This window comes from Achroia grisella, unplaced genomic scaffold (genome assembly GCF_030625045.1).
Source record: "Achroia grisella isolate CSIRO2021 unplaced genomic scaffold, CSIRO_AGI_Agris_v1 utg794, whole genome shotgun sequence".
Lineage (NCBI taxonomy): Eukaryota > Metazoa > Arthropoda > Insecta > Lepidoptera > Pyralidae > Achroia > Achroia grisella.
This window is the reverse complement of record NW_026713026.1, coordinates 1689951-1703477: the sequence shown is the minus strand read 5'-3', so window position 1 is coordinate 1703477 and position 13527 is coordinate 1689951. Positions and strand designations below refer to the sequence as shown.

The 13527-nt window shown below is 43.3% G+C and overlaps 1 protein-coding gene across 1 annotated transcript in view; it reads left to right on the top strand.

The window, feature by feature from the left end:
• The window catches only part of LOC131851631 (bridge-like lipid transfer protein family member 1), a 54791-nt gene that overhangs the window by 13658 nt on the left and 27606 nt on the right, over positions 1 to 13527 (top strand). Inside the window, exons 9-23 of the mRNA XM_059202151.1 lie at positions 726 to 825; positions 1580 to 1636; positions 4032 to 4124; positions 5326 to 5471; positions 5721 to 5898; positions 6256 to 6417; positions 6767 to 6978; positions 7652 to 7781; positions 8216 to 8407; positions 8824 to 8927; positions 9003 to 9085; positions 9514 to 9642; positions 12010 to 12180; positions 12524 to 12908; positions 13140 to 13286. Coding sequence (XP_059058134.1) covers positions 726 to 825; positions 1580 to 1636; positions 4032 to 4124; positions 5326 to 5471; positions 5721 to 5898; positions 6256 to 6417; positions 6767 to 6978; positions 7652 to 7781; positions 8216 to 8407; positions 8824 to 8927; positions 9003 to 9085; positions 9514 to 9642; positions 12010 to 12180; positions 12524 to 12908; positions 13140 to 13286 — 2289 coding nt within the window. The remainder of the gene's footprint in view (positions 1 to 725; positions 826 to 1579; positions 1637 to 4031; positions 4125 to 5325; positions 5472 to 5720; positions 5899 to 6255; positions 6418 to 6766; positions 6979 to 7651; positions 7782 to 8215; positions 8408 to 8823; positions 8928 to 9002; positions 9086 to 9513; positions 9643 to 12009; positions 12181 to 12523; positions 12909 to 13139; positions 13287 to 13527) is intronic.

The window sequence follows — 13527 nt, the reverse complement described above, 5'->3', positions numbered from 1 at the left end:
GTTATAAATTCATTTAATGACAATTAGATAAATAGTCATTTCACTCTGTTTTTTTCTGTCCTCCCTTATCTAATCTAAATATAAATATATCCATATGTATAAAATATTCTAGATTTAGTTGACACTGTTTCACTGTTTGTAAATGCTGCACTTAGTACCTATACATTTTATTTTTTTTATATTTATACTTAGAGTGGTTATTGTCTAGCACATAACACAAAATATTATAATACTTACGTATATACGGTATCACGTAAACATTATCAAAACTATATTGACTTATACAATAGATATAATCTGTGGTTTAGTAAATATAAATACATAAAAAAATTGTAAGGTGACGGTATAGAAATTTTATATTGTACTACTAATATTAGAGTTTAAAAGGAATGAAATTCACAATAACTATATTCTTATGAAATCGCCTGCCATTCAATTCTCAATTTTACGCATAAATGTATATATGGTATATATAGAATTATCCTCATTTATGGTATATATTGATTCACCATTATAAAAGTTTTCTTGTGATGCTACTATGCTGTTTATAAATCTGCTTACTTGTCAAATTTCGTGGCGATTGGTTGAGCTGAACATGCGTCAACCGCCAATATAAAAATCCCTACAATATTAGTAAAGATAACGCTGAATACAAAAAACTATGCAGTCGAATATTAAATTTATTTTTTAAAGTCAATTGTAAACAATACCAGCTTCTTCGACAGGACTCCGTGGAAGGCTGGCAAGAGTATCAGCTCGACAATGAGACCCTGGACGAGAACTGTCTACTGCTCAACATCGAGACGGACAAACTTCATATTCCTGGTATGTTAATAAACATTATTTCACGTTTCTTATAAAATCAATCTCTATTCCAAATAAGCAAATGATTTTTGATGTAAGAGATTTTCAACTCAATGTTGTTAAAACGAGGGTCCAAATTTAAATGTTATAAAAAAATTGGTGACTCGTATATGATACATATTTCAAATACGAGGATTTGGGATAGTACCTATTTAGAACTTTCTCGTTCTTCAAAGTTGAAATTTTTTTATCCGATTTGTTTTATGTTATACGACATGTTTGTTGAAAGATTGAAAAGTACTAATTTAAATTACTTAAAAGGACAGTAGTAGCTGATGCTCTATAAAAATGATTAAGGTACATTATTTATTGCCCTTTCCAACAATCATTCAATGCTTGGAAAGAATGAAATGAAAATCTAATTGTTAATATATAAAATTCAAAATAGATATTTCATTTGATTGAATGATTTACTCACCAAATACAAACACATAGCATACATGAGGTATAGAAAAGGAGGTGACATTATTTCCTGCAAAGATGAACAACCAACTCAGCATAAAGCTACAGATAAATCAGCAGCGCTGATATTCTGTTACCTCCTGTACTTATACTACTAATACTTATTACTAGAAATATATGTGTATTAAATTATATTGTAACATTTTCGTAGTAAGGTCGATATTGCTTTAAAAGATACTAGGAGTGTATTCACGCATAGCGTTAACTAGCACATGTAATGATGACGTAATAATGATTGCGTGTCGGTGCGTAGCGTCGGCGGCGGGCAGTAGTCCGCGCCCGCACTCGTTCCCATCCACGCCGCCCTCCGGTTCGTACACATGCTTACCGACATTATACGTTGGGAATTGTGATATGTACCTAAAATATATCTTATAATAAACTAATACTATATTATCTATTTACTATATTAGCCACTTTGATTTATAATACAAACTAAATATCATCACTATCTGTTGAAAAAAGTTAGTGATCACACTAATAAATGATTACGTAACAATAACAACTATTCTATGTTAATTATCGCATGCCTCTTAATTGTTATTGTGTAATTATTTATTTAAAATAACATTTATTCTAAAGAAAAACACACAAGTTTCTTGCTCATTCTTCTTGTGATGAGTCTGCGTTCCGAATGAGTAGTAGAGTAAAGAAATATGACTATTCGAAAGTGACTATGTTAATTTGAATAAAGAATATTTCTATTCTATTTCTACTTCTTTTCTACACTTGTACACCATGCAAATTTTCTACCAGGCAATCATAAGTAATGCAGAGAATGATTGTTGACGGTGAAAACATAACCATATCGTCGGTTAAATATAAAAATGGCAGTATTCAAAATGTACATTTTTGTCTAGTCTTGTAGACAAGCGTTTAAAATTTTTAAATTTATTTAAATAATTTTACCCTTTAAAGTTTTAAGTTTACACAGAAGTATTATATATCATTTTAAAAGAATTTAGATAACGATTAAGACGGCGTGGTTAAATTATTGACTTATGTAAAAGGAGGCTATTCTAGCTTAATTTTGAAAAGTGTCATATTTCTGTTTATTAGACGATATAATATCTAGTAGTATTGTTAATCGCATATTGACTAAAATATAACTTTTCAATGAATTTTAATATTATATTTTTTTATTCAATCACAAATCCCAACGTTTGGTTGAAGTCATTTAAAATTGAATATAATCTATTTTTTCTATATCTGATTAGAGGAGGCGCACCTAGACAAAGTACATTTCGATTAGCGATTTAATAGTATCTTAGATAAATAATATTGTTATTTACACAGTTTCATTTATAATACTAATTATATTTTTTGAAGAATTGCTCGAGCGGAGTTTACTTAGAATTTTCCCCGTTCCACGTCTTTTAGAGAAAAGTTTCTTTATCCTTTCGTACATTATACATTTAAGAAATTCTTGTATAAAATGTCAAATTTCTAGACAGAGATTCGACTGTGTTCATTAGGCAATCAGTTTATAATCTATGTAATCAAATTCAAACGAATTTGATTACATAGATTATAAACTGTCTAAAATAATAAAAATATCACAAATTTTGATAAAAAATATATTTTTTTTGTAATGATTATTCAGTTATAAAATTTCAATTAAATTTGTGACTTATTCAGATATTTTCTCGTGATGAATTAGTAGTTAATTAGTAGACTGATATCTGTTGTGATATTAAAAATCTTGTATACCATAGAGTGATATTGTTCTCTATAAATAATTATATTTTAGCTAAAATGAGCTCGGTCTGTCTTGATTAAGGAGTTTTGTACACATTATATGTCAAATTATTTCGTCATTCGCATTCAGCTCTCTGGTATAGTGTGTACAAATATAAACAATTCTGAAAAAAATAATGAGTAATTTTCTTATCAGAAGAAAACCATAAATATGTTCGTACTTCTACTTTTCAAATCGAAATGTACATTTTTTTCATATCTAGCCATTTTATTATGTTTCGATAATATTTTATTTTAAATGACTTGCATTTGTGTGTCTTGGATTCGTTGTAATATCTTGTTATTGAATAGACGCTCGATAGCATGTGATATGCTACGTTCACACTGTCGCCGACGGCTGCGAATGCAGCTGTACATCCACATTATACTGCCCATACTCTGTGTTATATACGCTTTATGTATACGCTACCTTCCTTGCTTGTGTGTCACACGAAATTACATTAAAACTATTCAATTTTACGTACATGATCATATTTTTATATAATTTTTTATTCTATGTTAGTGCTGCTTCACGTTCATGATTGATTGAATTCACACATTTGCATATTTCCCCATTATTGAAGTGTTGTGTCAAAGTAACTCGATTTAATTATACATTTCAGTTAGAGTTGATTTTTATGCAATCGCGTTGACTTTTGGTTAAATTAAAGATTCCAAAGGAGTATTAATTTTCTGTGGAATTGCCTTTGGAACTGTACATTTATTTATTTTTTCTACAAGTATTTTTTAAGCTGCCAAATTCATCAATTTAATAATATATTTTCCTAAACTTACTTTCTGTGTCTATGTACTAAACTAAATATTTCTTCTTAAATTAATGTAAATCTGTACTGTATTTTAAAGTACTATAATGAGGGTAAAACGCGATATTTAAAGGCAACTCTAGCGCAGCCATTAGTGCTAAACAGTAGTTTCGTGGCTAACGATCACGCCATCCCCAATAACAGTCCGCGGCGCGCAGAGCAGCCGCGCGAGCCTAGCGTTCCCCTCGCTGCCGTTCTCCACGAGGAAGCCAGCCTTCCAGGACGATGCTATTGCTAGTAAGTTCTACGTTTAGTTCGCATATTCCTTGGTCGATAAAAAATCATTGAGAGGTGAGGAAGTTTCAAAATGTAGACTTCATTAGCTGCCTTTAGACGACTTGTTCTTTCACGCGCTTACAGGAGCGCGCGGGATTTAGCGCGGGAAAGATATCGTGAGTGATTGTATACTATTTTTTCTGTTCACTCTTTTGCGCATGGTAGCGCGTATGTTTCAAGTCAATTATATTTTTTATACTATCAATTTCATTTTCTAAAGACACGTTTTATTTTTATAAATTATCAACAACTTAACAAATTATGTCTTTGCACCATAGTCATATGTTAGCCATTTTGCAATGACAATTAATTATTAAAAAAGGCGCTAAAGTACACCCGATTGAAGAAGGCAGGAATGAGCATCTGAAATGAAATGAATGGGAATCTTTCTCGTTCTTTTTGTCTACGTTGACATGAACCTTATTTTCTGCGTGAAAGCGTATTTGGGCGGGAAAGAGCGTACGTGTAAAGGCAGCTATTGTCCACATTCAAGAACTTGAATCTTATTTATTGATTTAAAATTTAATACTCAGACTAAGGCTGAACATGGTGGACTTAACACCTTAAGGCACTTACATTGTTGATAGATAACTCAGTCAGTGTCGAAGATGTTTTAAAAAAAATATAGTTATTGTATTGTAAAACACAAAAAATGTAAAAAAGCGCCAAGTCACATAATGTTTGGGTGCTAGGGAGTATCTAATGCTGCATGATAAAACCGATTACAATGGAGTTCTTTTGAGATATAATTATCGACCAATGAGAATGCGCCTTTATAACAGGCAGTCTGACACGGTCTTCTAGTACGTAAGTAGAACATATTCAACTTATGATTTCATGGATTTTATGGGACTTTTTTCAGCTATCAAAAATTATTTAGTATCCCAATTTAATATAGCACGTGTTAAATTCAACTATTTCATTACATAAAATAGTGTAGCTCCGTAATGTTAGATATGTGTTCAAGGTTGATTAATTGGCGACTATAGAATATATAACAGAATTATTAAACTGTAAAAAATATTCTCTTTTTTATTGGGTGTAGTATTATAGGTCATTATCATTAAAATATTTTCGTGTGTCCAGTACATTAAGTAGTTTATTCATATATTTTTACCAGTAATTTATTTCTCAAAAAGTAATTTAATAACGTAATGTGCAGACTATGGCACTCTGAAGGAGGACCTGCCCACAGTGGGTTCGAACCCGTCGCTGTACTCGCCACACGGTAGCGACGAAAACATCAAGAACGACCGCGCCAGAGAGGACTTATACCAATGGATGGCTAAACAAGAGCCCATCAAAGTTGTAAGTTGATTTTATTTCTAAACTAACGCTCGAGCTACAGCAATCTATAGCAAACGTTGGAGAATAAAATTAACTGAATGGAATTAATTTAAAGACTTGAATCTTGTAAGAACATATTTTTTTTATTTACCAAAATATTTTTTACATTTATACTTTATACCGTAGCATCTGACCAATGTTCAGCGTATTCAATATTGATTTGTGTCGTTCACCAAAATTGATTTTTGATGAAATTTATTTTATTTTCAGGAGCCAAAGAGCAAGAAACCATTCCCTGCGTCGAAGATAAACCCTCGCGCGATGGCGGCGTCGCTGCCGGCGTGCAGCCTGTACCCGCTGCAGGGATCCTTAATGCTGTTGGATGCTCACCTGGTATTCCAGCCGCTGCTGGCAGCGCTCGGCGTGTCCCCGCACCAGGTCGCACACGGTGAGTACTGATGCATACGCTGATGCTGCCAACTTCAGTAGCTCTTTCAATAACGGTAATACAAACCGTACTATTTTAGTACCGGTTGGTATCTGTTAGACACTTCTGTTACTGTAACCATAAAACTTTCAAGTTAAAGCCGTTTTAAGTAGTAATATACTACACTGCAGCGGTAAATAAATAGATCTCCTCGTCAATTTTCGTAACTGTTTCCAACAAATTAAATGTTATCTAATCAGACAACAAATATTCTCATGGCAAATTTATGAAAGGTAAACTTACCTTTCATAAGTCGATCGTGAGAATGTTAGGTTGTTGGTGTTATAACGATGCGGTGTAACAAGTGTTGGCTTGCAGGCGAGAGTCGGAACAAGAGCGGCGCGGGCGAGGGCGAGGCGGCGCCGGCGCTGGAGTCGCTGGGGTCGCGGCTGTCGCTGCTGGCCTGGATGGACACCTTCCGCATCGACATCGTCGTCAGCCACCTGCCCGCCAGGGACAGGCGCCACTCCAAGGGGAAAGGTACCCTACATATCTGTTATACCACCGCATCATGTATTATATGGGACAATTAAATACAATAAACCTTATTGATCCGAATTACAATGATTTTCATGGTCTAGAGGTTTACTTCCGATAGTAGCGGATTCGATTCCTCGCACGCCACAAACATTTGTATCCTTGAGTATTATTGTTTGTATCGGTCTGATTGTTTTCTATGTATCTTGTGTATGTATTCACATAAAAAGTGTCATATATTTATATCGGTTGTCTAGTACCCCAGACACAAACTCTGCTTAGCTTGGAATTCGATGGTGTTGTGTGAATAATCTAAGGATATTATTATTAAAAAAACATCCCATCGTTACAGGCAACTCGAGTCATACTGATATACCGTCAGAGACGCCAGCGTTCCTATGCGAGAAGGTGTCGATAGACGTGGACATGAAGAAAGTGGCGGACGTGACGGTGGACGATCTAATACAGAGACAGAACGTGTTGTACATATCGCGCGGGCAGCTCAAGAAGCACATCAGCACCATGCTTAACTTCAACGTCAGCGTTAGATTCATATCCCAACAGGTTTGTACTGTGACATACGTCATACTCGTGAACGGCTGCTTGTAATTAGGTCCCCTCCGATCGATCCTCCGTCCAATTCAAACGAAGATCTAAATTATGACAGCCTGAGCCGAGATTTGAACCCCTAGCTGTGCCCTTAGACTAAAATTCTATTCTATAGTTTTATAGTTGATCTTTAGACGTCCGATAAGTCCTTCCGCCGGTTTGGAGTGCCATCTGCACTCGCCCCCTCTCATCCAGTGAAGTTATATAGGCCAGCTTCCGGAAAAAAATACTTGTGATTAGATTATTTCATTTCGACAAAAATGCAATACCATAAACTAGTGGTCTCTACATTCTGCCTAATTGAATTTAAAAATGATTTTTTTTTCTAATCATGTACAATATCATTTGAAAGAAATATGAGCTGGATTTCGTGTCAGTTCTTCTGTTCATTTGTCAGTTCGTTCGTCAGCTCGAAAGCACTCTGAACTGACAGTAGATTTAAGAATAGACCTGCATGAATAAATACATTTTGATTTTGAATGTTGAATATATCTTAATAAAGTCTGTAGGAACGTAACATTTCATATGCAAGTATTTTGTCAAATGTAATATGTCAGCGGTTGAACCTGCTTTATTTCGATATTTTTTTGGATATATGAGGAAACGCTTGCATTGTATGGGTGTGCAGGTGAACATGCCGTTACTACGACTGCTGCACCAGATCAGTAACATGTACCAGAACGTGAAAGAGACGCAGACTGAACTGCGTACTCAGACAAAGATATCACACAGACAGAATAAACACACATCCTCGTCAGGTATGTCATACCGATCTAAAATTTTTGTTGATATTGCGTAGAAAATTCTAGCAGCAGATAAAGTCTAGTATTAATATATCATTAAAATTGTATATTTTAGTGGTACTATTACAGATAAGCTTGTTTAGAAATTAGTCATTTATGCGATTGTAGTATGTAATTTATCCGGCTCGGAGGACTAGAATGCAATGTTACCTATTTTTAAATTACAGATTATGTTCATATTGTACATATTTGGTGTACATAATTTGGTGCATAAAAGTTATAGATATAGTTCGGTACATATACGAGTATTAGCTTATAATCTTCATACATTATCCTATAAAATGTCAGAATAATTGTTCAAATCCTACTGAGATAAGGCGATCTAAAATAATCCTTTAGCTTTATGTATTAGTATACAAATTAGAATGAAGTGTGTGTTCCTGGGGCAGTGTCGGTGTCGGAGTTCCGCGAGAGCGTGGTGTCGTCGTCGCTGGAGAAGGAGCCGGCGGAGCGCGGGCCGGGCCCCGCGGGCCCCGCGGGCCCCGCCGGCCCCGGGGGCCCCGCCGCCGCGCCGCGCCCGCGCCCCCAGTCCTTCGCGCAGAAGCTACGCTCCACCAGCAAAAGCGTCAAGGGCAAGCTCGGTAACTACCCCTCCCATACGTATTCGTACACGTGCGCACTATAGTAATGGTCAACAAAAGTATATTCTATAAAAATTGGTGCATAATTTAAAAAAAAAAACATAAAATAAAAGAACAGAAACTACATACACTAAACATTTTATTTTGATCAAAGAGAAAAAGTTTTAAGTTAGATTGTATAAAACTTCACCTTATAAATAATTCATTGCACTACTACACTAATAATGGAAGAGATCATTCTCGTGATTGTCAATCCAGATTCGAATGACTTCTAACATCTGAGTACGTACTTCCTTGTTTACATTTACATGCATATTCTTTGTAGCATTAAAACCTATTCGCGAAAGAACTTACATGTATTCAACTGATTTGACGTAGACTGTGTTAGGTGACCGAGTTTTATTGTAAATGCTCAGGGTACAGCTCGCTTAACGAGGGCGCGCACACGCCGATGTTCACGGCGGAGCTGCCGCCGGCGCCCCCCTCCCCCGCGGTGGCCCCCGCGCCCCCGGCCCCCCTCGCCCCCGCCCCCGCGCCCGCCCCCGCCCCGTGGCCGTCCCCCGGCCCCGCCCTGCCGCCCGCCACCGACATCAAGCTGGCGCCGCGCTGCTGGCGGACCGTGTACCAGCTGCTCGACCTGTACGCCAACATGCCCGACGCAGAGACCATCATGCACAGGTACAAATTCTTAGGAGTCAAATTTATTGACAGTTTCGTTTTAATTAATAAATCTCATATCGGAAGACTGTGTAATAAACTCGCGTCAGCCAACTTTGCCTTAAGTAAATTAAAATCATTAGTTAACAAAAAAGCGCTGAAGTCTGTATATTACGCCTATATTCAGTCCTTAATTACTTATCCAGTGACAATTTGGAGCAATGCTACCGATATAAACAAAATACTCAGACAGCAAAAGCGAGCAATAAGGATTATTTGTGGTCTCCACAAGCGCGTATCAGCCAGACCATACTTTAAAAAAGAAAAAATTATGACTGTAATTTCATTGTATATCTACCACAGCTTATTGAATATACACAATAAAAGCAATGAGTTAATTTCAATCACCGTTTGAATCGGTATCATCTATTCCCTTACACTATCATCAGGTTCTCCGTGTCGACGGACATCCCGGAGCAATGCCGGGCACCACGTGCGCGGCCCAGCTCCCGCGAGCAGACCGCCAGCAACTCCTCCGCCGCCGCGCCCCGCGGACTCGTCGTCGTCGGCATCGCCAGGTAACACCCCATCCCCTCGTGTGGACGGACATCCCGGAGCAGTGCCGGGCTCAGCTCCCGGACCAGACCGCCAGCAACTCCTCCGCCGCCGCGCCCCGCGGACTCGTCGTCGTCGGCATCGCCAGGTAACACCCCATCCCCTCGTGTGGACGGACATCCCGGAGCAGTGCCGGGCTCAGCTCCCGGACCAGACCGCCAGCAACTCCTCCGCCGCCGCGCCCCGCGGACTCGTCGTCGTCGGCATCGCCAGGTAACACCCCATCCCCTCGTGTGGACGGACATCCCGGAGCAGTGCCGGGCTCAGCTCCCGGACCAGACCGCCAGCAACTCCTCCGCCGCCGCGCCCCGCGGACTCGTCGTCGTCGGCATCGCCAGGTAACACCCCATCCCCTCGTGTGGACGGACATCCCGGAGCAGTGCCGGGCTCAGCTCCCGGACCAGACCGCCAGCAACTCCTCCGCCGCCGCGCCCCGCGGACTCGTCGTCGTCGGCATCGCCAGGTAACACCCCATCCCCTCGTGTGGACGGACATCCCGGAGCAGTGCCGGGCTCAGCTCCCGGACCAGACCGCCAGCAACTCCTCCGCCGCCGCGCCCCGCGGACTCGTCGTCGTCGGCATCGCCAGGTAACACCCCATCCCCTCGTGTGGACGGACATCCCGGAGCAGTGCCGGGCTCAGCTCCCGGACCAGACCGCCAGCAACTCCTCCGCCGCCGCGCCCCGCGGACTCGTCGTCGTCGGCATCGCCAGGTAACACCCCATCCCCTCGTGTGGACGGACATCCCGGAGCAGTGCCGGGCTCAGCTCCCGGACCAGACCGCCAGCAAAACTCGTCGTCGTCGGCATCGCCAGGTAACACCCCATCCCCTCGTGTGGACGGACATCCCGGAGCAGTGCCGGGCTCAGCTCCCGGACCAGACCGCCAGCAACTCCTCCGCCGCCGCGCCCCGCGGACTCGTCGTCGTCGGCATCGCCAGGTAACACCCCATCCCCTCGTGTGGACGGACATCCCGGAGCAGTGCCGGGCTCAGCTCCCGGACCAGACCGCCAGCAACTCCTCCGCCGCCGCGCCCCGCGGACTCGTCGTCGTCGGCATCGCCAGGTAACACCCCATCCCCTCGTGTGGACGGACATCCCGGAGCAGTGCCGGGCTCAGCTCCCGGACCAGACCGCCAGCAACTCCTCCGCCGCCGCGCCCCGCGGACTCGTCGTCGTCGGCATCGCCAGGTAACACCCCATCCCCTCGTGTGGACGGACATCCCGGAGCAGTGCCGGGCTCAGCTCCCGGACCAGACCGCCAGCAACTCCTCCGCCGCCGCGCCCCGCGGACTCGTCGTCGTCGGCATCGCCAGGTAACACCCCATCCCCTCGTGTGGACGGACATCCCGGAGCAGTGCCGGGCTCAGCTCCCGGACCAGACCGCCAGCAACTCCTCCGCCGCCGCGCCCCGCGGACTCGTCGTCGTCGGCATCGCCAGGTAACACCCCATCCCCTCGTGTGGACGGACATCCCGGAGCAGTGCCGGGCTCAGCTCCCGGACCAGACCGCCAGCAACTCCTCCGCCGCCGCGCCCCGCGGACTCGTCGTCGTCGGCATCGCCAGGTAACACCCCATCCCCTCGTGTGGACGGATATCCCGGAGCAGTGCCGGGCTCAGCTCCCGGACCAGACCGCCAGCAACTCCTCCGCCGCCGCGCCCCGCGGACTCGTCGTCGTCGGCATCGCCAGGTAACACCCCATCCCCTCGTGTGGACGGATATCCCGGAGCAGTGCCGGGCTCAGCTCCCGGACCAGACCGCCAGCAACTCCTCCGCCGCCGCGCCCCGCGGACTCGTCGTCGTCGGCATCGCCAGGTAACACCCCATCCCCTCGTGTGGACGGACATCCCGGAGCAGTGCCGGGCTCAGCTCCCGCGACCGGACCGCCAGCAACTTCCGTAAAGAAAATAAGTCGAAAAGTCGCTTCACCGTAGAAACGCGAAGGATATATTGCGTGATATGTAACCTGCATCTTTTGCAATGTGCAAACTAACGGCCCCCTCGGTTTTTCTCGTTCATTTTATCTACATTTACATGCACATTCCTTTTGTGGAAAAACTATTCATGCGTCAAAGAACGTACGTGTCAAGACAGCTTATGTGTATTATGTGTTTATTTACACGTGTAGGTCAGCTATAGTGTAACAGTAATTTTTAAATTGACGATAATGGAATGATGGGTCAACCTGCGCTGACGGTTTACGCTGACGGGGCATCAGTGGGGGATGATAAGATGAACATGAGGTCGGGTCTGTTAGCCCATCGTGAACCGTGTAGCAGTAGTGGTCGTGGTGAGCGCGATACAGATGTAGAGTGGTGTGCGTGTGTCAGGATCCACCGCACGCGGCTGCTGGCGTCGCTGTCGGGTCTGAAGCTGGAGGCGGAGCTGACGTCGCTGCAGGGCTCGCTGTCGGGCCGCGGGCCGCGCTCGCTGGCCGGCACGCTCGGCCGCGCCGCCATCGTGCTGCTGGAGGGCGCCTCGCACCACCACCACCACCACCAGCACCAGCACCAGCACCAGCCGCACCAGCAGCCCGCCGCGCAGTCCGTATACCATGCAGTTGTATATCATACCATAGTACTATATATTTGACTTAAATAAATTTGGTAAAGTAATTAAGAGTTATAATAAAGTAATTATAAATATCGTAATGTCGTCGATTGAATTTTAGAAAATCGAATACAATTAATCTTCATTACTTAAAAGTTAAAGTATCTAATTAAATCTCTATAAATTGTATCATTAATATGATAAAATTATCATAAATGTGACTAGTTATATAATTGTGTGTGGTTATAAGATACGAATAATCGCTTAAAGTAGTATTAAACTCGGTTGACGCAGGACGGTGGTGCGCGTGAGCGTGGGCAAATCTCAGGCGCTGTACACGTGGGAGGTGTCGGGCGGGGGCGGCGGTGCGGGCGGCGCGGGGGGCACCGCGCTCGGCCACGTGGGCGGCGTGCGCGTGGACCTGCCGCAGCACCCGGTAGCGCTGCACGGCGTCATGACGCGCTCCAGCCGCCAGCTGTCCACCACGCTGCAGGAGCTGGGAGTGACACTCGCCGCGCCCCGCGCGCCCCGCGCCGCCGCACCCCCCGCGCCCCCCGCGCCCCCAGACTCGGACGACGACGGCAGCCCCCCGCCCGCGCCGCGCCCCGCGCCTCCACCCCGCGTTCCCCCGCGACCGCTCCTCGACCCGCTACACCTGCAGTTCTCCGTCACACTACAGGTACAGGAGTTGAAGTATCATTAATTTACTCAAATAGATATAAGATTGTTTATATTTGATTGATTTAGTTTAATTTATAAAATACTAATAGAGTAACAAATGTTCATATTTTCGTATATGTTTTACACAATTGATTCCGCACAAAAGTTATTTTGCGACTGCACAGCTCATGTACAAATCGCTATTTAATCCGGCTCGTAGGCCTCATAATTGTTTGGTGGTTAATCACAGAGCCTGAGCATCACGGCGGCCCTGCTGCCGTCTCTGCAGGCGCAGTATCGTATGGAGCAAGTAGAGAGCTCTGGTGTCACTGGACACAAGGCGCAATTCACCATCGATCTGCCGCAGCATTCTCTAAGTTTCGTCACTAAGCTGCAGGTCAGTACGTAGTCTTTAACAAAATATCGAATCACTTATATATTATATATATATTTTTTTTATTAGTGTGTATCAATAAGTACTCATGATAGGGCGTATTTTTTATGTAATCATTTCCGTATATCAACAACATTACCATTCGTCATTAGAACGCTGATTCCCTCTGCTCTAACGGTATTTGCTGGCGGGGCATCAGTGGAGGATAATTAGACGAGCATAAGGTCAGGTCAGTTAGCCCAAA